Raw genomic sequence first — 25510 nt, forward strand, 5'->3', positions numbered from 1 at the left:
ACTCAGGCTTGAATTGATACGGTAAAACAGACGCCATTGTTACTGTTCATTTCACTGTGTATCAAGCGCTGAGGAAGATCCGGAGCTGAAATTCAGATATGGTAATGGTCGTTTCGTTTCCAACGCGCACTGTAAGCAGTCGACCAATCACAATAGAGTGGGCCATCTGACCAATCAGAGCAGAGTAGACTCTCAGAAAGGAGGGGTTTAGAGCAACTATACCATTTTAGACACTGTGAGAAAAAAGTTGATGGTGCAATGTATATTATGAGAAAACCTATAGGAGGATCTTTGTTGACATCTTTGTACGCATGCGCGAGTGGTTGTGTGGCAACAAAACAAACAGTATTGCGGGCAGTAAAGACGCGACGAGCATTTTCAAGAGAGTTAGCGGGCGAAATCCACAATATATAAGCACTTTAACATCTGAAGACCGGAGGAGGTTTGGAGAGAAGCTCAAAATTTGTATTGGTGACAAAATCGAAGTTATTCAAAGCCCATATGAGATCTGGGATGACAAAAAACGTTGGTCCGACTTGCCCGTGTCTTGGCCACCAATCTGCTGGGGAGACATTTATTCTTATTTAATAGAAACCCCTGGACCCTTCACTCATGAAAGATTAAAGGCTTTCAAAAGTCTGCAGGCCTATGATTATTTTGTTTTTTCGAAAAGTTGGGCCGATCTTTTCTGCCAAACAGAAAGCAGTGATCGTGCTAAAAGCAGAGGTTAGAACAGCCTTTTCTTTTGCTTTTAAGTTTTGCGATCCAGAATAGCCCATTTTGATGTGAGGAACATAGTCTGGGTGCTGTGGATCGCGGTTTGGGACACCTGAATCAGAACGCGAAAACATATGACTCGGTTGATTTGACTCAGTTTTATTATTTTTTTTATTCAATCTTCTATAAATACATAGTCACTAAGACTTAGGCCTACCATGAACAAAATGAGCCTCACAAACTCGATCAGTAACGTTAGCTGCAGGAATCCAGGCTTTCTTCGGAGCGTCCAGGTTCAATCGCCTAATTGCACGCAACCATTTCTTTCGTTTTTCGCGATCCTTTTCGGAGGGAATTCGAAAAAACTTTTTATCAGGCCCCCAACGAGCCGTACTCGACCACACAGCAAGAGTGAACCATCCTCTTCTCTAAATCCTCCTCCAAACGTGCAAAACAATCAAATTACAGGTATCTAGAGGTATCTAGCGGTGTTTCCTGCCACACGATTCCCATGATGCAACGCGACAAACATAAACAATGACGTCACAAAAGATCCGCCTATTGGGGGAAAAAAACTGGGAACCTTTAAAATAGCGTAGGAGCACTTTAAGAATTCTGATGGGGTTTACTGAATAAAAGAAACTAAACGAATGGCATCATTCATATGATTGACGACAAGTGTACAATAGACGACAATGCACAGAGAAGAATGTTGTATATTTCTCATTACAATTAACAGTGCAAAGTTATGACTGATACCTATTGCTGAATACGTAAAAAATGATTAACAGAAAGTGATATTAAAGTGTGATTAGTCCTCAACAGACACCATTAATGCCACAAGAGTGGAATATCCATTTTCAGAAAAGTCCACACAAAAACATTTTACTTTGAAATATGTTGCCTCTTACAAAAAAACAATCATTAGCCATGTATGACTAAAAAATATTTCTTTATTTGAAATAGAGCATAAAATACACCATTTTTACCCAACTACCAAACCAAACTACCTTGTGGTCACTGTGAATATAAAAAGAAAAGAAAAAAACACCCAAACACAGTCTTATGTAGGCTAATCCTGTAATAAAATCATATTAAAAATGTATACTATTTAAGAATTTATTATGCTTTTTTTATGATTAAATGAAACAAACAGCATCATTCATAATTTCTACTGACACAGAGAAGTGAAGAATGTTGTCTATTTCTCATCAGGCTTCCTCGCTGCCAGGAGAGATGGAGATCCATTAGAGTAGCTCACTTTTGTGCAGTGATCAACTCTCGTAGTCAACAATTCCTGAAATGAGAATAACAATTCATTTTCAATGATTTCAAGAGTTTGAATAGTAATTAAAAATAATATAATACACACATCATCACTCTATTTTCTTTTTTATCATGTCAGTAGTTTTATTATAATACTGTATGAAAGAGTGAAATCAGGGCACAAAAATAAACAGTAATTTTGGTATATTATAACAGGTTATTTTATTATCAGAGATACTAAAATGTATTTATTTATTTATTATTACATTGAGATTTTTTCACTTAAAGGTGCTGTATGTAATTACTAAATGAAAATGAGAAATGTTGCTTTGGCAACTAGAAGAAATTAAATAAGTTTAAGGTTTTTTTTAATATTTTATTTTATTTCAGTTAACTTAATGATAACTTTTTTTATGGTTTTAGTTTTGGTTAACTAAATAACCCTGCGTTGCATTTCTTTGAAAATGGGATCTTTCTGTTTCATCAAATGTGCCTGATTTCAGTTTCTATTCTTTGCTTTCAGCTTGTCTTATTTCTTGTAAATCAACGAATTTTGTTTGAGATAGAAAAGCTCTTGTTCAAAAGTTCACTGTGAAAACATGATTGGTATCAAGTCCAACAGTTCACAGCCTGTTTACAGTGTTGATTTTGGAGTAAATGGCAGTAGGTGGTGGTGACATGTTTGTGGGATGAATGACCTGTGTGAGCTGTGGTTTGTGAACACAGTGCACGTAAGGCTTCGGTTCACTCTGGATCTCTCTACCGTAGGTCTTATAGCAGATCCCACAGTCAATCAGAGGCTACAACAGACAAACGAGAAACATATGATCAATCATATTCATGCTAACACATTTGAAGCTCAATTTAAGACTGTTGAGTTGGGTTAAAATTAGAAACAACTTGAGTAGAAATAATTTCACATGTGCATTCCCAGCTAACAGGGAACATTCCCACAATTTTCACTAACGTTTTGTAAAGGTTAAGTACAAGATAAAACATTCTTTAAAGGTAGGCTATGTTACTTTATTTTGTTAAGTATCACAATTTAAATAATGAGTCAATTACATATTATTATAATTTTTTTGTCTAACCCTGATGATTCACTTGTAAGCCTATTATAATAAGTGTTCATTTTAGACATGTCGGGATGGTTTTCGTGGGAAATCGCGTGCATACGTCACTCGCCGGTGCGTGTCTCGTCATATCCGTAAAAATGAGAAAAGGTGCTCCGGCTCTTTTGACGCGTGTCTGATGTTTGAGTGGCAGAGGTTAGTTGTCACAATGAGCGAGAAAGATTGACATAGAGCACGATAAATCTGCAACCTCCGGAGAACAACAACAATGTTTTAAACAAACGCGAAAAGAAAACGCGACAGAGCTCGTAATAAATCAAGAATCAACACTTGGCTTTTCGGAGATGGTGAGAACTGAGGGATTTGAAATGTTGTAAAAGCGACGCGAAGATGGCATTTTTATTACTCAACTGGTGAGTAAAGTATTTTATTCAAGAGATACATTGCTTTAGAGGGGCGATAGTAGTCGAATAAGTTTTCTTTCTTTTATTGCAAAATATTCTGTATGCTTTCTCAAAAAAAAAAAAAAAAAAAAAAATTTGCCATGTGTAGGCTAGTTCTCTAATAGAGTTAATCTATTTCTATTCTATTGTGAATGGTCATATTCATCCGCACAGTCTGGCAGAGCCGAAGCACAACAAAAATATGTTCTTCCGCAAAATGCATGAGTTTTTTTTATTTTATTTTATTTTATTTTTTTTTTACCGCTAGTGCCAAAAGTTATGTAGGCTACCTATGTATTATGTACCGGTAAGGTTAAATAACATTTATAGATGATGTTGAGAGAAAATGTTCTTAGAACAATCAATTTTGGAACATCCTTATAATGTTATATGTATTGGATCATGGATGAATGTTCTCTTAATGTCCTTATGATGTTATTGATATTTGCGGTTATCATAAGGATCATCATAAGAAAACAGGACATTTTAAAGTTTTAGAAACATTGCAAATCACTGTTCACACAATAGTTTTAGAACATACATTTGTTAGCTGTGTGTTAGCTTGACATCATGAATTTTTAAAGGAACAACATAAACCAATATAATCATGTGAAGTGCATTTCAAGTTATGAAAAAACTTACTCTGTCATTTCTGAAAGCACATTTAGTCGGGTTTGCATTTGCAGTTCCTTTAGGGCATTTGGTGGCTTTGAGGTAGAAGTGATGGTAGATATAACTCACTCCAAACCCACCCTAGAATAAACCGGGTTATTGAATATCATAACTTCAGTGTACATAAAAACTCAGCATTTATGTAAAAAAAAAGAAAGAAAAGAAAATCATAGTGCTGTTAATCCCTTGCTGTTTAAATGTTTCTGTGACTCAGACTTGAACATCTCCAAGTAATGCAATTAACTTAATGTAAAAAAATTAAAATAGCCATTTGAATAGCTAAACAACTTTTATAATATAAAAATGATAGAATGCTTAACATTTTAAAGTGTTGCCTTTTAATGACACTATTAAAACATACTGATTAATGCAAAAAAGTAAACCTTTACTTGAAGCTATGTATGAGTCATTTAAAGGTATATTGATTGAAATGCATTTGTAATGCCTTATAATTCACTTAATAGTCATTTGTATGTTCTTTTCAATTGAATATACTTACATCAATGTCAGATTTGTCCAAACTCTTGAAGAAAAGAAAAACGTTCCTGATTGTCTGGTGTGAGTTGAGTTGATCCACAGCCAGTTCCACACCTTTCCTGTAATTATCTGGAAGTTTGTTGAGATCCTCCTGCGCCTCGGACGTGTCCAGAAAGACTCCAGCGCTGACCAGGACGAGCAGCAGAAACACAGCCATCTTCACACAATCCAGAAAATCCCTCAGATTGGTTTATCTTTAGGTTATACACAGTTATGTACCGCAAAAATTCCGAAGAATGTAAACACTGAGAGATGTTGTCTAATCCCAGTACACGAGGGAGTGAGAGGCGAGAGGGAGAGATTGTGCAATGATGGGATGTTTTTGTGGGGTGAGTCCTCTTCCTTTCTGTCTTTGTGTTTTTACTTTCACATACAGAGGGAATGAATGTGAAATCATGCGGTCTGAGCGAGCGGACTGCCATCCAGTGGAGAACAGACACTAAAAACTAGGATTTTGGTTTAATTGGAGAGGACACTATATGTAGGTCACCTTTTTTTTTTTTTTTTTTTACAAAGTGTTATCTTGTGTTTCAGGCCAATTCTAATCTAAATACAAGTCAGTGAACTGTAAACAGAGCCGGATTTGATCCAGTTTAATGATGAACAAAAGGGGAAACAATGGTCTTAACAGAAGAGATTTCACTTGTTATGTTTCTTCATAATATTTATTTGTATTAATTCATCTATGCAGTTGCAAAGATATAAGAAATCCAGTGAACGCTCTTTAGCTTCAGGTCATTCGTAGGTGTAAATTTTTATTTTTTTGAAAAAGAAACAACCCCAAAACAAAAAACAACAATTAGCTATTTAAATCTCTACATATATTTTTTTATTATGAAAAAAGTCATTTTTAATGGTAATGCATTACAAGGTGTCATTAATACATTAGTTAACTATGAGCAATATAGCTAAATGTATTACATTCATTAACCTTTGTTGATGTTAGTTAATACAAATATAATTATGTTAATTCACAGTGCATGTTAACAGATACAACTTGTAATATATTAAGTAGAAATTAATGTTAACTAAGATTAATAAATGCTATATTGATGATATTGTATGATAATAAATGATATTGTTTATCATTAGTTCATGTTAAATGTACACTGTAACTTTCGGCCCTCTAGCTGTTGAAAAACAAAACTGCATGCATTATTGTAAAGTGTTACCTTTTTGAATAAGACACTATTAAAACATTGAATAATCTAAAAAGGCTGGTACATATAATGCATATAAAGATGTGTATATATATCGAAATGAATTTAAATGCCTTATAATTCACTTTATAGTCATTTGTATGTTCTTTACTTGTAACCAATACATTGTAACATTTACCTATTGTTGTACCTTTAAAGACTATACAATATGATCATGTCTTATAATGCAAGATGCATCCATTTATAGGTATGCAATTTAAAAATGTGTTCGTGTATAACCGTGAAAACCTAAAGTTAGGGTCACAGTGATGCTTGATTGTGATAATTAAAGTGGTAAATGTTACCTTTACTATCACTTCAGTTCTTGTGAAGTAAATATGCATGAAGAAAGAGGCAATTTGGCACAAAAGACCAGTCAAAAAAACAGTTAAGATCATTGACACGGTGTTCTTCAAACCCCTGAACATCCGCCCGTCTCCAGCGGTACATTAAGATACGACGGCCAGCAGGGTGGGGGATCCGCTACTGTAACCCATCTTATTACAGTGATCCAATCTCTCTTTCTGCATGACCTTGGGTTCAAAACAATGAAATAGTGTTAGTTCATGATGAACACAGATCATGCAAAACACAGCAAAGATCTTTTCATTATCTGCTCTGGCATCCTTATATTTAGAATAAAAGCAAAATTACAATCTCACTGTCGAATATGCAACACCTGAAGTCTCTTTATATGAAATATCATGGCCAATAACTCTTAGGAATTTTTTTTTTTTTAATGGGGTTTAAAGAACTCTAGGGTTCTTGCCTCAGTTTTTATGCCAAAAAGGTTCTATATAAGGAGAAATGCCTTAAATGATTGCATAATACTGTCATGTTTAACGGGTTACTTGCATTTTCTAGTGATAAATTGTTTACGAGATGTGTAATTCATACAATTTTATTAAAATTAAAAATGAATTGAAACCATTTTATTTTGAAGTGTGTAAAAGCCAGGTAATACATATGAAAGGCCTGACAGAACTATGCTGAATCTTTTCTTCTAAGAGTGAGTATGTGCAATGTTTACCAGATGGAATGGATTTTAATATCAGTGGTCAGGTCTGTATTACTTGAGTAGATGATGTACAAAGAATATGAAGCATAGAGGCCAATTCTGCACAGACAAACACGTTTGTTGGGTTTTGTCGGATCAGTGTGTTACCCCTGTCGGGGTTTGTTTGCACCTGACTGAACATGTTCAATCTGTGTATGTTTGTGCCTGCTGGGGCAGTGTACGCATGACAAGTTATTTTTCATAAATTTCTAAATCCAAACGGCCAACTTGTTTGCTGGCGTTTGTCTGTGCGGTGTTTTGACCTTGTGACACACCTCGGTGACAGCAGGTTTATGCACACAGTTCACATATGGTTTGGGTTCTGCCTCAATCGCTCCAGCGTAGGTCTTATAGCAGATGGCGCAGTCAATCAGAGGCTGTAGGGATTAATAAACACAAGTTTAATTGTATTCCACATTGAGAAATGATTTCCATCATAAGGTACAATAACACGCCGCAGTTGTTTGTGCAATGTTAAAGCCTCAAGCTCTGTTCACGAATGTGCCGAGGTGGAGCAAATAATTTTCGATGTAAACCTCACTTACCCGATCATTCCTGAACGCACACGTGGTTGTATCAGCGTTCTCAGTTCCTCTTTGACACTGGGTGGCTTTCAGATAAAAGTTATGGTAGATGTAGGTGACATCAAACCCTGCCTACAAAGATGACATTCGTTCAGTTAGCAGAACATACATCAGGGTTATTATTGTTAACTAAAACTAAAACCATATAATAATAATAATAATAATAATTTAAAAAACATTTCCATTACTTGAAATAAACATCAATTGAAATAAAATATAAACGAAATAAAAACTTAAACTTATTTTATTTCAGCTATTGCCAAAGGCAACATTTATCATTTTTGTTTAGTTCAAGTTGAAGTACTAAAATAACTCAAACTAAAATAAATAAAAAAAACAGAAATATAGTAATAATGTTAGAATATTTAGAAGATGCTTATGTAAACTTACAATATCTGATAAATTGGGGTGTTTTTGGCTTTCAACCAATTCCATTTCCCAGCACTATCATGGTTATGATATATTGTACATTCAAACTATATATTAGGCATTTTCCACTTTATGTGCTCTTCTGGAAGCACGTTACTTCCTACTTTACATACTACAAAATTCAATTTTAGCTTAGACTTTTTGACCTAAAAAAACAATTATTAGTATTCGAGCAGTGTTGCCAGACGAACGATAATAATCGTATTTGTACGATAATTTTGACCTCTGTACTATGTACGATCAATAATGAAAAAAAACAACAAAAAAACATAATGTACGATCATTTCTGAATTGTTATACTTCAAATGATGGTCGTTGTAATCATAGGGCTTCTATCTATAATCCCTGATTTACTGATCTAGCTGATACCGTGAGAAGAAGTGTGTTGTTACGGTACAGTATCTTCCATCTCATCTCACGTTATGTCTTCTCGGCCAATGATCGTGGAGACTGACTCTCTCATAAGCACAAGTTAATGTTCTTTTTGTATATTGTATACAAAGTTGTATATTATTAACATGTCATCTCTGTGTGTTTTGCAAGAAGAAGAAAAAAGTCAAATAAATAAATAAATAAAAGATAGCGTTCCTTCCGTGGCGCTTAAGTCAGTTTTTTTTCCAAGCTGAGGTCGATATTTTAGCAATAAAGTTGTTGGTCAATAAATAGCTGTATTCTGTACGTTTGACTCGATAATTTTCTTCCAAATACGATAATTTTGAGTGTGCGATACTTGGACATTTCCAATCTGGCAACACTGATGCCAGGTTACATCTTGGAAAAGGCAGTCAGTCAAAGAAACAAAGAGAGAAAGTCTTACAGTACCTCAATTTGCGACTTCTGAATGGATTTAAAGAAGAGAAAATGCTGCTGGACGGCTCCGTGAGCATTGATATTTTGCAGAGCGAGCTCCACTCCTTTCTTGTAGGAGTCTGGGAGTTTGCTGAAGGGGCTTTGCGCCTCAGCGAAGGTCAGGAAGACTCCAGCGAGAAACAGCAGAGCAAACGGCAGAGACATCTTCATCCAGTCTGAGCAACACCTCCTGCTGCTCTCACTGAAAAACACACTCTTCCAGGAAGTCTGCCTTGTTTTTGTGCCGTTGTTGGGTAACACGGTGTAAAATGGCTGTTTAGTGAGGTAAATCACGAGTTTGGCATGGCCTGTTCAGTTGCATTTATTTGCCTAGCTACGAGGTTTAGTTTCTAGTATAAAACGACGAATAATAATAAAAACAAATATGCAACAAGCTTAAAGTCTGCGTTATTTAGTGTTGTAAATTAGCTGGAAATATTATTATTTTTGTATGTTCAAAACTGAAACGAAAGGGTCTGAATTCACATTGAAAAGTGCTGCTATTTTTTTTTTTTTTTTATGGAATATTGCAGTATTTATTATAAATGATTAATCTGTCACTCACATGTGATCGACAAATCAAAGCAAACCACAACCATCCAATCAATTCCCCATGGATAAAAGCAAGTCTCGCCCTACATTTTTTCTTGTTCGAGAAGCCGTTTCACAGGGACATGTATGGAAGCTTGTTTCCGCCACGGAATAAAACAATTTAAAAGATAATTGCGAATTTATCTCTCACAATTCTGACTTTTTTATCACAATTGCGAGTTCAAAAGTCGGAATTGTGAGATATAAACTCATCATTCTGAGAAAAAAAATACAAAAAAGTACAACATGCTGCGATTGAAACACATAGGTCATGATATACTAAACATCATTAATCATTAGTGCATAAAAATAAAAAAACAGACACTATATGCACTATGACGTTCAAATAGTAAATAATCACAGAAATACTGAAGCGTATTATTTTGTAAAGTATTTTATTGCACTGACAAACTAAATCACTTTATTGGATAGTGTAATCTGCACTACTATTATTTATTTATTTATTTATAATGACATTCATTAATATTTGAGAGGTTAAAGGAGTCTGCTTTGTTGTGTGCAAAAAAATCTTCTGGCGCTGAACAAACATGGAATGTTCTTATGCAACAAACATCCCGTATTGATTTACTGTAGAAAATGTGACTACAACAGTGCAATGCTCTCTTTAATGTTTCTCTTTAGTGCTTGACAATCAGATGAACCGTGATGCAAGAGTTGATTTGGAACCGAGCAGACGTGCTAAAACATGCTGTGTTTCAGATTCCTTCACATCAGATGTCAGATGAAGCTTCTCTAGGATCCAGTGTACGCCACAGGAGTCGGGGTCAGACTGCCAAAACCCGCCTGGTAACAGCCAATCTCTCGCTCTCTCTTGCTTTCCTTGAGTTCAAACAATCAGACAAAGGGTCACTTCTACACACAAGTTTTCTACATCCTGGGTTCATTAAATATGTTGGGAAAAACATTTGCAAAGATGGACATTATTTTAGCATTAATGATAAAATCAAGTGTATTTCCAGCTTATTAACTGAATCATTAAAAATGAAGAACATGAAGAGGGAATACCTTTGAGAGCACTTGTCGATTAATACAGTTTAAATAAGGTTTGCCACCAATTTCTCCAGCAGAGATCTTGTAGCAGATCACACAGTCAATGAGAGGCTGGAGGAATATGGACATTGAGTTAGTAAATTTAATTTAATCTGCATTTAATTTTGAGTGCTGTGGTGTAACTAAATATATATATTATATTATAATTATATATATATGTATATATATATGCACAAGCAAGTATGTAAGTATATTCTCTGTATTAAGCCTGGTAACACTGCATGATAGTGTACAGTATATTGCATCAATAGCAAAAAAATAGCCAGAAACCTACTTTCAGACATATTTATTTCAGCTACAATATTGCTGAAAAGTTTGGGTTCAGAAAATTAATACTTTTATGTACTAATACTTTAACGGTGACAGTAAAGACACTTATAATTTTACAAAAGATTTCTATTAGTTCAAATAAATGCTGTTCTTTTGAACTTTATATTCAAAGAATCCTAAAAAATTTTTAAAAAAAATTCCACAAAAATATTAAGCAGCACAACTGGTTTCAACAATGATAATAATAAGAAATATTTCTTGAGCAGCAAATCAGCATATTAGAATGATTTCTGAAGGATCATCGCAGCCATAACAGGAATAAATTATATATTAAGATAGAAAAATTATTTTAAACTAATTTTTCACAATATTGGTGTTTTCACTCCTTTTTGGATCGAATAAATCAACCTTAGTGAGCAAAAGACACTTTTCAAAAACATCTTACTGATCCCAAACTTTTGAATGTTAGTTATGTAACTATTAGAAATTGGAGATTGCAACATGCAACAAAATAGATGGTTCTTTAAAGCACCCCTTATTTAGATTCAATACTAGGTCCCGACCCGGCATCGATCCCGGCATAAATCCCGGGTCGAGTTTGCGTTCACACAGAAGGCGCTCTGGCAATTTGCCGGGTTCAAAGTGCTGTGTGAAAGGGGCTTAAGTGTTTGGAAAATGTCATTTACTCTGACATAGACATGAAAAACAGCTGATCTTCATATTATGACCATCTATGGGTTTCTAAAATGCGTATGTGCTTTAAATGAACACACTTACCCGATCATTCCTGAACTCGCACGTGGTTGTATCAGCGTTCTCAGTTCCTTTTCGGCATGTTGTGGCTTTCAGATAGAAGTTATGGTAGATGTAGGTGACACCAAACCCTGCCTACAGAGAGAGGATTTATTCATCCACAGTAAATGAACAGACAGGCATTTCCAGCAACTCTAAATTTAGCAACTCAATTCTGTCCTCTTTTTTTTTTTTTTGGGTCTCCGGAGATTTTGATATTCGATTTCTGACCTAAAAATGACTTGGCATCAAGAGTGTTTAGAATATCTGACCTACTCCTGCCATTTAGTTTGGGTTATTATAATAGCTTAAACTACTACCAAATCATGCAGTTAGTTTCAGACCATCTTTTCCCTGAAAAGAGGATGAAAAGCGGAAAGAGAAGAATGCAGTTACCTGGATTTCTGCCTGATGAATAGTTTTAAAGAAGAGAAAATGGTGCTTGATGGAGTGACGGGCATTGATCTGATGTAAAGCCAGATCCACTCCTTTCTTGTAGATATCTGGGAGCTGTTGTGCGTCATTCGGTGAGACTCCAGCAGTGAGCAGCACGACCAACAGAAGCAGAGCCATCTTTAACACAGTCTGAACTTCAACTCCTCCTGCAAATGTCTGCTTGCCCAAAAAAACCAGGTTAAACATTCTCTAAAACAGTCACTGTTCATGTGGAGCCCTGGCATGATGCCTAGAAGTCAGGGACTAAATGATGAGAAGAACATTGGCACAATTATTAATTGCTTTGAAATTCAGCTGTAGTAATGAGGATTTGTTTGTCGTTACCGCACACACTAGAACCAGAATATAAGTCTAATTAATTCAATTCAATTTGCACATTGCTCAACTAGTCATTTTGGGCCATGGCAGAAAAGTTCATTGATTCGTATCTGGCAAATGGCTAGTGATAGCTCTGTGTGTATTATTGATATAGATATAATATATATATATAAAAAATATATATATATAAAAAATTTTTTTTTTAATATATATATATATGAGTTATTCGCTTTTTTGTTGCTCAAATGACATTTACAAGCATATTTAAATGTTTTAAAATGTAATTTATTCCTGTGATCAAAGCTGAATTTTCAGCATCATTACTCCAGTTTTCAGTGTCACATGACCCTTCAGAAATCATTCTAATATGATGATTTGCCGCTCTAAATAAAATGATTACTTAATATTTTGTGGAAACGGTGATACTTTTTTTTCTTTCTGGATTCTCTGATGAATTAAGAGCTGAAAAGAACAGAATTTATTGGAAATAAAAATATTTTGTAACATTAGAAACGTATTTACTGATTCACTTTCTGATCAATTCTTATGCATCCTTGCGGAATGAAATATGAATTTCTTTCAAGAACAAATCTTACTGACCGCAAACTTTAGTAAAATTGTTTTGTTTTTTTTGCAGTACTGTTTGTTAAGTCACTTGCACTTTTTTCCTAAGTTCCAGTAAAAAAAAAAAAAAAAAAAAAAAGCAATTTTAAAAACTTAAATATAAATACAAAAACACACAAAAAATATGAATAGCCAATTTAAATAGAAAAATCAACTTTATTGGCAATATTTGGAATTTACTGTAAATATTGCATTATATACAGTGGAACATTTAAAAATCAAATAAAAACAAAATGCATTAAAAAAAGATGTCCACAGATGGTAAATGACCCTCACTTCCCTTTGCCATACTTTTGTAACAAATATCACCAGACCAGAATGTTCTAGCATTAACCTTCATGAACCGTCTTCATGAACCCCGTAAAGCATCCATAATAAATACCATCTACAAAAGTGCTGCAGAGAATCCACACGGCTACAGATCCAGTAGCAGAACAAAACCTGCATTCACACACAACCTCAAAGTGCTGCTCTACCATCTGATTTCCCAGAGTTCTGCAGGCCTAAACGTGTCGAGACGCGAATCCTGGAACCAGTCGCTGAACACGGGCAGAGGGAATGTCCAAGATCAACAACGGTGACAAAGTACAACGTACTGAAGGTCCTGATTCACTAAACGATGACACACACAACATTTTATAAAAATATTCTCAAAATCAAATCGCATGTACGCTAACCAATTCCTAGTCGGATAAAAATAACCTCTACACAATTTCATTTCAGTCATTAGTTAAGCGCATACATAAGCTAATGCAATATAAAACTTGCATAATAAGTTCCTATAATTAAAAGATCCTAACATACATCCGATTCTGGAATGTAAATAGCGCTCAAATGAGCTAAAGCACTTGTTTCGTAGCATGTTTAAAGCACAATGGTGTGATAAAATCCAGGAATTAAAGAAAGCCAGAACATTCCAAATAAATGTGTACTAAAATAACAAACGTAACACATGATTAACTGAATTATTTAACCGAATTATTTAATTTCATTCCTGATGGTATGTGCGCACCAAATATTGTGAAAGTGAAAGTGCAGTGGTCGAATCTTATTAGTGCAGATTCACCATCTAACTGACCAAATAGTGAAGCAGTGGGATATTAGTGAACGATGGGGGGAAATTAGTGATATTATACAGGAATTCTGTGGCAAAATCCCTCATGAACTGACATAAATAATACGGTTCCCCTGTTAAACGCATAAATAATTAGTAAGTAATCAAAATCTATACTGTGTATCTGCTGAGAACTGGTGTTGAAAAGAACAGGATTCTGTTTTAGTGTTGATTCAACATTGTATGTGGAAAGACTTTAAAAATGTGCATTATTAGCCAAATATGGACAAGTTCAGTTGAAATGTGTTGGTAACTTGCGACTATATCTGGCTTATCAGGTCAACATGTTTAGTTCTTACAAACGAACCGTTATAAACTGAATTCTACAATTTTGGGATCATCTGCAGGGACGCTCCCGTTCTTTTTCTTAAAATGGGTTTTAGGACCCCAAACTAGGTCACTAGTGAATGCATCTGGGATTCACTAAAACTAATCTGAAAACCGCTCATGATCACCAAAATTGACACCAAATTCATCCTCTAAAACAGAGTTCACTCACTCTGATCATGTTTGCTCCATGTAATGGTCAATATAAAATATACTACAACTGAACATTTAGAGTTTTTGTGAGAGTGTGACTTTCATGCATTATAAAATTGTTTAGAAATAGAAAAAAAAAAAGCTGTGAATGCACAGCAACAATGGACAAAAATACTGTCGGTTGTGATTGTGTTGGGTCATAAATCACAACATTAAAAAATAAGTCAGTAAAACTATTAAAAGCACAGACATACATAATGATATAAGATGAAATGGGCCTTGGCAATCTTCCTTGATCATGAATATATACTAAAAACTACATTAAATATTGCATGGGCCCTGAATGGTGCTGGGAATGTCCAGTTAACCCCATACGATACATTCGTTTTCCTCATAGGCGACAAATGCGCTTGGTAAAGGCTAAACGGTGTGATAGCAGCTCAAACCTTCTAAAACAAGTGAAATGATTCTCTGGAAATGCCAGATTTCACATAATATTCTCTCCTCTACAGCATGTCAAGACTCACTGTGCGATTTGGTTTGTCAAAGTTTAAAAAGCAACTGTCCTATTGGCCAATAGCCTGACTGACAGGAAGACAGGTGAGAGACGGACAAGCTGTGGTCGTGGCTCAGACTGGCATGTGCATCTCTGTGTATTCGTCGTGTCCCTCCTTCTCGTCAAAAGTGGGCTCTGCATCGTCAGCGTCCAACTGGAGAGAAGGAAGAAAAGTTACAAAAATAGTATTTTAACATGAATTTGAAAATGACCTACTTTCTTATTGGCTTTTTGTGCATGATTCATCGGTTCACATTATTCCAAAGGGGAAAAATAACACTCCGTCTCCAAGACGTCACAAAAGTCCTCTCAAAATAAATGTTAAAATTTTTTTTTAGGAATTTAAATGGGGTTGTGAACACCATTTCAAACGGAATTTAAAAGACATTTTATGTTTCCTTACTATATATAATTTTGTTAGTTCCCTAGAAGTAGTACATACAGTTTGAGGTCAGTACGATTTTTTTAATGTTTTTGAAAAAAAGTATAATTTGCTCACCAAGGCTGCATTTATTTAAATATTAAAACAATTTAAAATAACTGTTTTCTATAGTAATATATTATAAAATGTAATTTATTCCTGTGATCAAAGCTGAGTTTCCAGCATCATTACTCCAGTCTTCAGTGTCACATGATCCTTCTGAAGTCATTCTAATAGGCTGATTTGTTGCTCAAGAAACATTATTTATAATCAATGTTGGAAAATAGTTAATATTTTTGTGGAAAATGTGATGCATGTTTCTCAGTAATCTTTGATGAATAGAAATGTAAAAAAATACCCGTATTTATATGGAACAGAAATAAATGTCTTTACTGTCACAATAAAAGTATTATTAATTTTTTTTTAAACAAATCTTATTGACCACAAACTTTGAACGATAGTGTATCTCTAAGAAGCAAGCAAAAATGTCTTTATGTGTGCAAAGATCCTTACACACTGCATTTCCCGAGCGCTAAAGATGCGTGACAGAAGAAACATCTTGACAGGGACGGTCATGATGAGAACGAATGGGAAAGCCAGCGACGCCACGGTGGACATGACCACCCAGAGGACAGCGAGACACACCACCTGTATCGCGGTGTACAGATGCATGCGCATGGTCCGCACCTGAGGAACAGAGATTTAGTCAAGATATACAGTACAAAAGATTTCTTTACAATATCTGATATCATTACATGTTACAGCCAGTCCTTTCTTAAGGGAACAAAGAACCAAAATCCTCTTTATTAATAACAAAAACCAGCTTGGGGTCCTGACCTTGCGCACGTAAATGTGGTCGGGGTGGTATTTTGGGGGCATCAGCAGGAGCAGGATCCGTTCTGTCAGCTGGATGCCATTCAGTGACATCACACCCATGTACAGGAAGATGCCAAACAGCACAGCGATTGGGATTTGACGGAGCAGATCACCGATTACTATTGAGAGACCTATAGCCAACAAAATTTGCATAATGACTACATTTATAGACATTTTCTTCATTAAACTCATGTTAATACATACAACAGTCATTTACACAGATTTAATGTGCATGTAATAAAATATTACGCATCTTAAAGGAACACTCCACCGTTTTTTTCAATAGGGCTTATTCACCGTCTTTCCTACATTTAGATAGGTGGGCAAATGCATTTTTGTCTCAGTGCATGCATTGTTTTAGTTTGACAGGGTCAGCGCTAGCTTAGCTTAGCACAATGAATGGAATCCTTTGTTGCCAGCTAGCACGTCCTGAGTAAAAGTGATTAAAAAAAAACCCCAAAAAACACCTAATTACTTCTTGTGGCCTGCGTATTCACAACGAGTTGCACGCCAATATGTTGATGGAAGTCGTGGGATTTCATGTGTTGCGTGATATCTTTGTGCCCAAATAGCAGTGCTTCGCCTGTGCTTCCCCCTAATATAGTCCCAAGTCAATATCTGCCTAGGAAATCGCCTAGTGTTAATCTGCATCGCTATTTATACTCGTTGTGAATACTCAGGCCACAAGAAGTAATTAGGTGTTTTTTTGTTTTTTTTGGATCACTTTTACTCAGGACATGCTAGCTGGCAACAAAGGATTCAATTCATTGTGCTAAGCTAAGCTAGCGCCGACCCTGTCAAACTAAAACAATGCATGCACTGAGACAAAAATGCATTTGCCCACCTATCTAAATGTAGGAAAGAAGGTGAATAAGCCCTATTGAAAAAAACGGTGGAGTGTTCCTTTAAAACAACAAGATACTATGCGTTACCTTGATTGTACCATGGGTAAAGGGTGTTTGTACACATTTAAATTGTGTTAAAAATCAGGTTGCATGTTGTTTTTCTAAAACGGTGGCAACAGCAATATGATAAAATACACAAATTTCCAATATATAATTACATTTTCCTGATGAGGTAAAAATGATGAGAGGAGAAATTTGAATAATTTGATGAGAAAAATGAATTTTAAATACATAAATAAAAATGTATTCAAACTATCCATATCGGTAGCACCTTATTTCGATGGTCCACTTTAGACATTCTACTAACTATCTAAGTAACTTTGCAACTACATGTCAACTAGCAGTCATTAGAGTATTAGTAGACTGTCTGCTTAATATCTGCTAACACTTTATTTTGATGCAAAGTTACTTCTAGTCAGTAGAATGTCTAAGTACTGTACATATTATTCCATTAACTATAACTTAATTATAACATTAACTATACTTATTCCATTAACCCTAACAGTCTACTAATACTCTAATGTGAGAGTTAGTTGACATTATTTGAAAAGCTACTTACATTATACGAAATAAAGTGTAAGCCCAGTGTAACCCACTTACCACATTATCTGACAATTCACTATTCATCAAGATTGTAAATTGATCTTATCAGTAGTTTGTGTTAATCAGGTTGCAATAAAATTGATAATGTTTGGAATTGTCATTGTTGAAACACACCTACAAGTATCGCCACCAGTAACCCGGTCACCCTCTGCTCCTTGACCTCCTGGATTCGAGGTTTGTCTCCAGGGGCGACGGCTTTGCTCATCACGGTGAGGGCGTTGGCATGGGTTACGGAGCGCACGGTGGCCGCGGCCATCCACGGCAGGCCGAACAGAGCGCTGGTGCCGCCCAGAGTCACGATGATCAACAGGTCCAGATGGAAACCGGAACCCTTGACCAGCATGCGCTCTTTCTTACTGACTATCAACCTAGAAGAAGAGAGCGTCTTTAATACTGCCATGATTTAAACGTGGGGAAAAACCTATAAATAAATAAAAACATGAAACACCACATTTTGTGATAAAAAAAAAAGTGAAAATATTTTTTTTGCACAAAAAAATACACTGATAAAAATATTTTTTGAGCTTTATTAACGTAATTCTAATGAAACAAAGCATGGCGATGGACTCACGTGGTGATTTGCGTCTCCATAAAGATGAGGATGAAGACGAGCAGAGCGGGAAGGATACTGGCAAACATCATCCAGATGGGGAACTGACCATCACTGCCCAGAGGATTGACTATCCAACCACGCTTATCAGGACTAGTCACTGAAAAACCTCGTGGGACACTAAGTTTCTGTAGGGTGCAGCAATCATAAGGTTATAAATAAATAAATAAATAACAATAAAAAACATGATTATTAATTATTTATAATTTACAGAGCCCCTAAAGGAACATTGTGATAAAAAAATAATAATAAAAAAGATATTTTTTGTCAAAGCTTTCGCGTTCTCTCGCAAATGTTTTGCGTTCCCCCGAGAACCTTGGTGTTCGGTCGCAGAACCTTTTGAGAGGGAACGCAAAAGCATCGACTTCCCTCCCATCTCATATTTTTTTCCCACCAGCATGTCCCTTTAGGGGCTCTGTAGTAATTTGTTATTTATAACATGTAAAAAAAATAAAAAAAATAAAAAATATATATGAACAGAATAATGAAAAAAGTATTCATAAAATAATAATAATAATAATAATAATAATAGACAATGAAGATAAAAAAATATGGGTGGAACATTAAAAATGCACATATAAATGAATAATAAAGATAAAATAAAATATGAATAATTAAAAAGAATAGATAAAATAAAGTATATATATATATATATATATATATATATATATATGTGTGTGTGTGTGTGTGTGTGTGTGTGTGTGTGTGTGTGTGTGTGTGTATTGTATTTTTTATTTGACTTTATTTCTTATTTTCTTCTTCAGTAGCACAAAAAGTGTAAGTTTAAGCAACAAAGCTTAATATTTAGGGTCCCTAGCCTGAAATGAGCAACAGTAATAGTGTTGCTTGACTTAGCAAGCACTATTAATAAATTCAAATCATCTGCTAATTGCTAACTGTCCATCATCACCTGTGAGTACGTGTCTTGAATGCTGTAGTCTACCAGAACCATGATGAGGATGGCAATAGGAACTCCAAAATCTCCAATAACTCTTCTCAACTGTAAAAAATAGACTTCTTTTAGACAGAAGATGATACATTTCAACCACATTTTTCTTTGCAATGTGTTAATCACTCAACACTGGATCAGACGGCATCTTACCCTGCCAGGGAAGAAGGCACTGTTTTTGAACTTGCGCAGGTAGAAGGCGATGAAGAAGGTCCCAGACATGAGCACAAAGGACAGCAGAGCAGTATTAGGTTCACCGACCACCTTCAGCGTCTCCGGCGTACTGCTGTTCGCCACTAATGGACTGAAAGTGCTTGAGTTGTACATGGAATCATTCACATCAACCACCATAGCAGAGCAGCGTCTCAGAGGATGTTCCTGGAATATCTGTGGGATACATCAGCAGTCAAGAGGACATCATGATTATATATGCAGACAAAACACAGTCAAAAGACGATTCAAACTACCTTGATCAGTTTTGAGAAGGTCTCGTAGATGAAGATGAGAGAGATGAGGAATGAGAAGATCTCCTGGGTGAAACGCGAGACAAATCGAACCAGGAAGCTGCCTTCAAAGGCCACCATCAACACCACGATGATGATGAGCCAAAAACCGATCCAAACGCGACCTGTCAGGTACTCCATATTATTGCCCTTACAGAACTGGAGAAGAAGAGGACAGAGTGTTTAGTTTTGGGCGAACTTAAACTGAATTAAATAAACACTGAACTAACTTGAGCTGAATAATAACTATTATATTCTGTAGAGCTGCTTTACAGTTGAACTGATTTTGCTTCATAACTAAATTAACTTTGCAACATTCACACAAATAGTGCTGGTTTATGCATCAAATGTCATTATTTATGGTCCCAAAACCTCAAATATGAACAACAGTAATACTAATGCTAGCTTGACTTTGTTTGAAATAATTTGCTAACTGATAACTATCCATTGTTATCTTTGATTATGATAAAAAAAATAAAAAAATAATTCAAACTTTAACAGCAGGGGTCGTATCTGGTTTAAGGAACAGCATTATAAACTCACAGAGAAGAAGGCTTCTTCAAACACCAGGATTGGTCCAGAGAAGCCCACCACCAGAAGAGGCTGGGCTCCGAGCAGACAGAACAACACACCCTGAACACATGTGGCCACTATCAGCTCCGACACACCAATGAGCCCTTCAGTCTTCTCACCTGTACACATAAATCAGACCAGAGCTCCTGAGTCATGAATCATTGAACATCGATGTCAGACACATATGCCGTCTGGAGTTCAGGGCATCTAATTTAAAATGCTTATCAGAATCAGAGCCACTAATAGTGTTTATCATGATGAACCTTTTGTTAAATTAACTGGTCACTTACTGGTTACTTACATCTTCACGGTGACTAATTTAAGTCAGTTCTGGATGAATTTTTGTAATTTTTTCAAACAATGTCCGAAACTTCTCATCTTAAAAATTCTGCTCAACAGTTACTGATCACATGCATTTAAAATGATTATTTTTGATGCATTTAAGATCTTAATCAATACGTTTCTCTCATCATAACTGACCCAGAAGGCCTCCAAACGTGATGGCAGGAGAAAGAGCAGCAAAATAGATAAAGATGACAGCAGCCATGCACTGGGGGTTCAGCGCATCCTTGAAGTCACTGATGTACTTTGGGTAACGGCGCTGGGCGTCACGGATCAGTCCACCAAATAGACGGCCTGTGCGTCTTAAAGGGTCGTCTTCTGGTTTAAAGGGCGCCAGCAAGGCCTCTGATTTACACATAAAGAGAGAATTTGTGATATTATTAATAAATATGAATTATTAGTAAATAAAAAAACAAAACAAGCACAAAAAATTTAATTAAAATAAAAACAAAAGCTCTACATAAAATTAAAACACTAAACACTGAAAGCACAAAACAAAAAAACTAAACAAGCACAAAAAAGACAGAAAAGCAATAAAGGTACAAAATAAAACCAAATGCACTAATAAAAGTCAAAATAATCAAAAAAAGAAAACAAATCTGACAAAACAAGCACAAAAGACAAAAGAGACAACAACAAAAAAAAAACACTGAAAAGGGTCTACATAAAATGAAAACACTAAAGACAAATTAAAAACACACTAATAAAAATAAAAATAAAACAAATCAAAAAATAAAACAAATACAAACAAAAATATAAAAAATGAAATAAAACAAGCACAAAAAAATAAAATAAATAACACATAAAAAAAATAAAAAAAACACACACAGATCAAAAGAACAAAGAGACAAAATAAAACAAAACCAAAGCTTAACTGGAACTAGTCAGCCCAGACTGAATCTACCCGGGCAGATGCAGACCTTTGTCTTCGAGGCTCTTGGGCTCTTTGGACAGCATGGCCCCCCCCTGCTCCTCTCTCTTGCGGAGCATCTCTCTTTGGAAGTGAGCGACGGAGCGCAGGAGCTCTTCTCCGCCCAGCTCTGATGGAGGGAGCACGATACTGCAGTCCAGGAAGCCGTTGATGGCGTTGAGCAGGTCCTGGCGATCGTCTGCCAGATATGCAGCTTCGTGAAATTGCTGGAGAGACATCACATCAAGTTAACACTGGAAATAGGCATTATAGGCAATATATGTTTATGATCTTGTGGGTTGGTGAGCTGTCATTTTATTATTTGTAGTCAATTGTATGCTAGACCGAGAACAGTCTTCCTCACTTTGTCAGACATGAGTGTGGAAATGGAACGTCCGATCTGGTGGTAGTCCATGTCGGTGCTGGGAGGACCAAGCAGCACAAAGAGAAACCGAACAGGAACTGATACTTCCAACACCGAGTCCAGTTCTACAGCCTCCTGCAGTCGAACAAATGCCATGGTGGGCTGCTCCAGGAAGTCCACACTGCCTAAGGGAGCAATACATTTCATTTCCTGCTGTTTCGTGAAATTATGTGCTGATTGTGTCAACTCTATGATAGTCATGTTAGTTCCTGATGCATTTCGTTAATTCGGAATTCATCATTATTAGCAGCCGGTTCAAATGGGATGAACTGAAATTAATATTTTTAGAATCTAGATTCTAAAATGATTCCAGTGTAGAGATCCGACGGAGTTCCAATAGGATTCTTTAACAAGAGAACAACTGCTTACCAACGAGTACGACCGTGGCTTCAGCATTTTCAGGAATTTTCTCCAGAAGCTTAAGTTCATGTTTGGACTTGGATTTGTGCATGCCTATAGGTGGAGCTGAATCTTTCTGCAAATAATGAAACATAAGACGAATCAGAAAGAAACTAATCTTGAAGACCCCAAAAACTATTTTATGTTGAGCAGCGACTGAAAAATTCGAAAGAAAATTTCACATTTGAGGTCACGGCACTTCACTATTTTACAGAACGTGCAGTTGCGTGTACTTACCTAAGAAAGTACTGGTTAATATAAGGTAACTAAATGGTTAAGTTTAGGGGTAGGTTCAGGTTAGTACATAGTTATTACCCAGTTATTGTATTTACTATAATACGTACATAGTACATGGGGAACAGGACTGTAAAATAAAGTGCTAGCAGCGTCACAAAAACACATTCAATCGTTAGACAAGAAGCAAAAACATGATTGGTGAATGAAAGATTTTTCACCCAAAAAATGAATGAATGAATGAATGAATAGTGAATGAAAACGTGGCCTAGGAACTTTAAGATAAAAAATTGTGGGCCATTATCTGTAAATAGATACAGGCTGCCCTCCTCTTCAACTAAAAACATTATCTAATTGAGACACTTCAATCCAATTACCTCGTTCTTCTCTATGTCAATATGAAGAGTGCTGTCTTGACTGGCCCTTGAGGAGCCCATGAGTGGCTCTGTGACGGAGGGTTCGGGGACGGACAGGTGGTTATTGCTGCTCTGGTGATGGGTGATCAGGGAGCCCAGGCTGGCAGCCGAGATGTTCCTGGGGAACGGGGAGCTGTGCTCTTTCTCATCGCTCGGGTGACTAAGGGAGGGAGAGCAAGGGAGCCAGCGGGTAAGAGACACTAGAAGAGACTGCGAAGGGTCATGTGTGGATCTATATATGGATGGGTGATGTTATGACGAACAGAAACCATTAGATTATATGAAAATAAAAAAATGAAAAAAATCATATGTGGGATAAAAGAAATTCAAATGGAAACCAACATCCTTCTGTCATTTCTTACACCACGTCTACACCAGATGCGAGCGTGGCAATATGACAAAAGCAAGTAAAAACAATTATAATCAGTGATGCTGTCTACACTGGATGTGGCGCGAGATGACCTAAATCCTGACAGTTAACTGATGCCCCGTTCTATTTCTGACATAGAGCTGGCACAACTTCTGATACGAAGAACAAATAGATTTGCAATGGTCGCTTTGTCACGCCTGGAGTAGACATGGTGTTAGATATTGCTTATTGTACGAACATCTGAGATCTACCTGTGCTTGAGTAAGAGAGCGCGGAGGACATTGGCTCTGTCCTCAGCTTTGATCTGGTCTGAGATGATCATCTGTTCCACCACCTGATGGGAGATACCAGGTAGTGTCTTCTGGTCCAAGTCCAAAAGCACAGCTCCTAATGGGAGGAATCAAAAATAAGGCCATTTCATTTTCATGACAAAATCAATGCAATCTATATATATACACATTTTTTAATATATATATACACATATATTAAGGACACACACATATATACACATTTATATATAAAAACATACTACTAACATAAATCATCTACATATACTGTATATATACACATACAGTATTTACAGTACTTTCACACACACACTGTACATATATACATACACATACATATATATGTTAAAATGTTTTTACTATAATATATAGTATAATATATAATAATATTTTAGTATACACATACATGAACAATTATTAATCTACATTCATATTTATGAATATACAGCTAACTTTTTTTTGTTCACAATACATTAAAATACATATAACAATTAACATTGTACTTAGGTAGTAGATACATAATATGTATGTTTTATTTATTTTTTTAACATTACGATTGTATATATAATAATGTATAAGCGATGTGTAGATTTTGGGACTAAATTATATTTTATCCATAATCCATATTATTGCTCACTTTTCTGAAGTACATTTAAATGGTAAAATTCATTTTCAAATTCATTTAAGTCTCATTTAGTAAAGTAATTATATATAAAAATAAAAATAGTAATTTAAAACCATAGTATACTGTAGCAAATCACACTGTAAGATTGGTCATGTAATGATATTACAATATAAAATGTTACAGCTAACCTGACATTTGCTAAGGAGAGTTTAATGGAGGTTTGAGCAGGTTCTCACCGTGAGAGATGGTCTTCCTCAGCTCCAGCAGACTGCGGAATGACAGCGAGGCGACGTGTGGTTTCCCCCAGCGGTCCGTTTCCTCCTCCACGTCCTCTTCAAACTTGATCCAGCGGGCTGTTTCTCTCCACTGCATCTCCTGGTTTTTATCGATGATCAACTCATTCAGCTCCACAAACACCTGAGGCCAAAGAACATGCAATAAATGAGTGGAGAACATGCAATTAAACCACCTTCTGAATCTGATGAAAACTCCTAAATCACAAATTCATTAAGGGCTTTTCTTTAGAGGAATTTAAGTAGTTAAAGCAACAGACATCATTAAAACGGTACCAGCTATGCATTTAAACCCAAGAACCTTGTACTTCAACTCAAGCTAACATTGGTTTGATCAGCCCAAAATGTGATATCACACACCAATCGATGCATCCAGCACACCATTGCCTGACCTTCTGGTGTTGAGCAAGCCGCCTGGAAAAGTCTAAAAGGACCATGCTGTTCGTCCAGACAGAACAGCGTCAAGAGCACGACTGGGCAACGAGACGTCAGGCGGCGGTGTGAACACTGGTGTTGTTTAGAAGAGGGTCCATGAGTACACTCGTTTACCCTAATACGTAGCTGGTTTACCTGTCTGGAGGGGAATCTGAGGGCGTTAATAAAACATGACTGATTCTGAAGGCTTGCGGTGTCCAGTTACCCGAGCTGATCTTTTCTTTATTCTTAGGTGTG

The 25510-nt window shown here is 36.0% G+C and overlaps 4 protein-coding genes across 5 annotated transcripts in view; all 4 read right to left on the reverse strand.

Annotated features, from left to right (window-relative positions):
- Nucleotides 1-1652: 1652 nt before the first annotated feature.
- Nucleotides 1653-5044, reverse strand: LOC309509144 (uncharacterized protein). The gene is made up of 4 exons (XM_082183720.1): nt 4671-5044; nt 4142-4252; nt 2682-2783; nt 1653-2014 (listed from the first exon to the last, which is right to left on the reverse strand). The coding sequence occupies exons 1-4, from the start codon at nt 4863-4865 to the stop codon at nt 1919-1921; spliced, it is 504 nt and encodes a 167-aa protein (XP_082039846.1). The 5' UTR covers nt 4866-5044; the 3' UTR covers nt 1653-1918.
- Nucleotides 5045-5514: 470 nt separating this feature from the next.
- LOC309509146 (uncharacterized protein) lies at nt 5515-9064 on the reverse strand. Its single transcript, XM_082183723.1, has 4 exons — nt 8800-9064; nt 7510-7620; nt 7240-7341; nt 5515-6440 (listed from the first exon to the last, which is right to left on the reverse strand). Exons 1-4 carry the CDS (start codon nt 8995-8997, stop codon nt 6357-6359), a joined length of 495 nt encoding a protein of 164 aa, XP_082039849.1. The 5' UTR covers nt 8998-9064; the 3' UTR covers nt 5515-6356.
- A 729-nt stretch (nt 9065-9793) lies between these two features.
- LOC309509141 (uncharacterized protein) lies at nt 9794-12482 on the reverse strand. The gene is made up of 4 exons (XM_082183716.1): nt 11947-12482; nt 11536-11646; nt 10444-10539; nt 9794-10257 (listed from the first exon to the last, which is right to left on the reverse strand). The coding sequence occupies exons 1-4, from the start codon at nt 12190-12192 to the stop codon at nt 10171-10173; spliced, it is 540 nt and encodes a 179-aa protein (XP_082039842.1). The 5' UTR covers nt 12193-12482; the 3' UTR covers nt 9794-10170.
- A 602-nt stretch (nt 12483-13084) lies between these two features.
- The window catches only part of slc4a2b (solute carrier family 4 member 2b), a 46230-nt gene continuing 33804 nt past the window's right edge, over nt 13085-25510 (reverse strand). For both annotated transcript variants that reach the window (XM_082183652.1, XM_082183653.1), the window contains 16 exons: nt 24782-24962; nt 23885-24020; nt 23225-23423; nt 22584-22689; nt 22155-22339; nt 21801-22017; nt 21019-21225; nt 20509-20657; nt 19930-20124; nt 19616-19849; nt 19424-19513; nt 18475-18641; nt 18018-18271; nt 16357-16526; nt 16033-16206; nt 13085-15252 (listed from right to left, as the gene is read on the reverse strand). In XM_082183652.1, the coding sequence (XP_082039778.1) occupies nt 15172-15252; nt 16033-16206; nt 16357-16526; nt 18018-18271; nt 18475-18641; nt 19424-19513; nt 19616-19849; nt 19930-20124; nt 20509-20657; nt 21019-21225; nt 21801-22017; nt 22155-22339; nt 22584-22689; nt 23225-23423; nt 23885-24020; nt 24782-24962 (2745 nt within the window). In that variant the 3' untranslated portion in view covers nt 13085-15171. The remainder of the gene's footprint in view (nt 15253-16032; nt 16207-16356; nt 16527-18017; nt 18272-18474; nt 18642-19423; nt 19514-19615; nt 19850-19929; nt 20125-20508; nt 20658-21018; nt 21226-21800; nt 22018-22154; nt 22340-22583; nt 22690-23224; nt 23424-23884; nt 24021-24781; nt 24963-25510) is intronic.

This window comes from Leuciscus leuciscus (genome assembly GCF_965113295.1).
Source record: "Leuciscus leuciscus genome assembly, chromosome: 11".
NCBI lineage: Eukaryota > Metazoa > Chordata > Actinopteri > Cypriniformes > Leuciscidae > Leuciscus > Leuciscus leuciscus.

Bases quoted from the DNA above. Each gene is read 5' to 3' on its own strand.
- LOC309509144 (XM_082183720.1), bottom strand. From the start codon at position 4,865: ATGGCTGTGTTTCTGCTGCTCGTCCTGGTCAGCGCTGGAGTCTTTCTG. The intron at 2,784-4,141 runs GTAAGTTTTTTC...TGTCTGTTGTAG, and splicing joins GTGCTTTCAGAAATGACAGA to CCTCTGATTGACTGTGGGAT. The intron at 2,015-2,681 runs GTCATTCATCCC...TTCTCATTTCAG, and splicing joins ACAAACCACAGCTCACACAG to GAATTGTTGACTACGAGAGT.
- LOC309509146 (XM_082183723.1), bottom strand. From the start codon at position 8,997: ATGAAGATGTCTCTGCCGTTTGCTCTGCTGTTTCTCGCTGGAGTCTTC. The intron at 7,621-8,799 runs GTACTGTAAGAC...TCATCTTTGTAG, and splicing joins TTCAGAAGTCGCAAATTGAG to GCAGGGTTTGATGTCACCTA. The intron at 6,441-7,239 runs GTGTGTCACAAG...TTTGAACCCAAG, and splicing joins ATAAACCTGCTGTCACCGAG to GTCATGCAGAAAGAGAGATT.
- LOC309509141 (XM_082183716.1), bottom strand. From the start codon at position 12,192: ATGTTTAACCTGGTTTTTTTGGGCAAGCAGACATTTGCAGGAGGAGTT. The intron at 11,647-11,946 runs GTAACTGCATTC...CTCTCTCTGTAG, and splicing joins TTCATCAGGCAGAAATCCAG to GCAGGGTTTGGTGTCACCTA. The intron at 10,258-10,443 runs GTATTCCCTCTT...TTTGAACTCAAG, and splicing joins ATCGACAAGTGCTCTCAAAG to GAAAGCAAGAGAGAGCGAGA.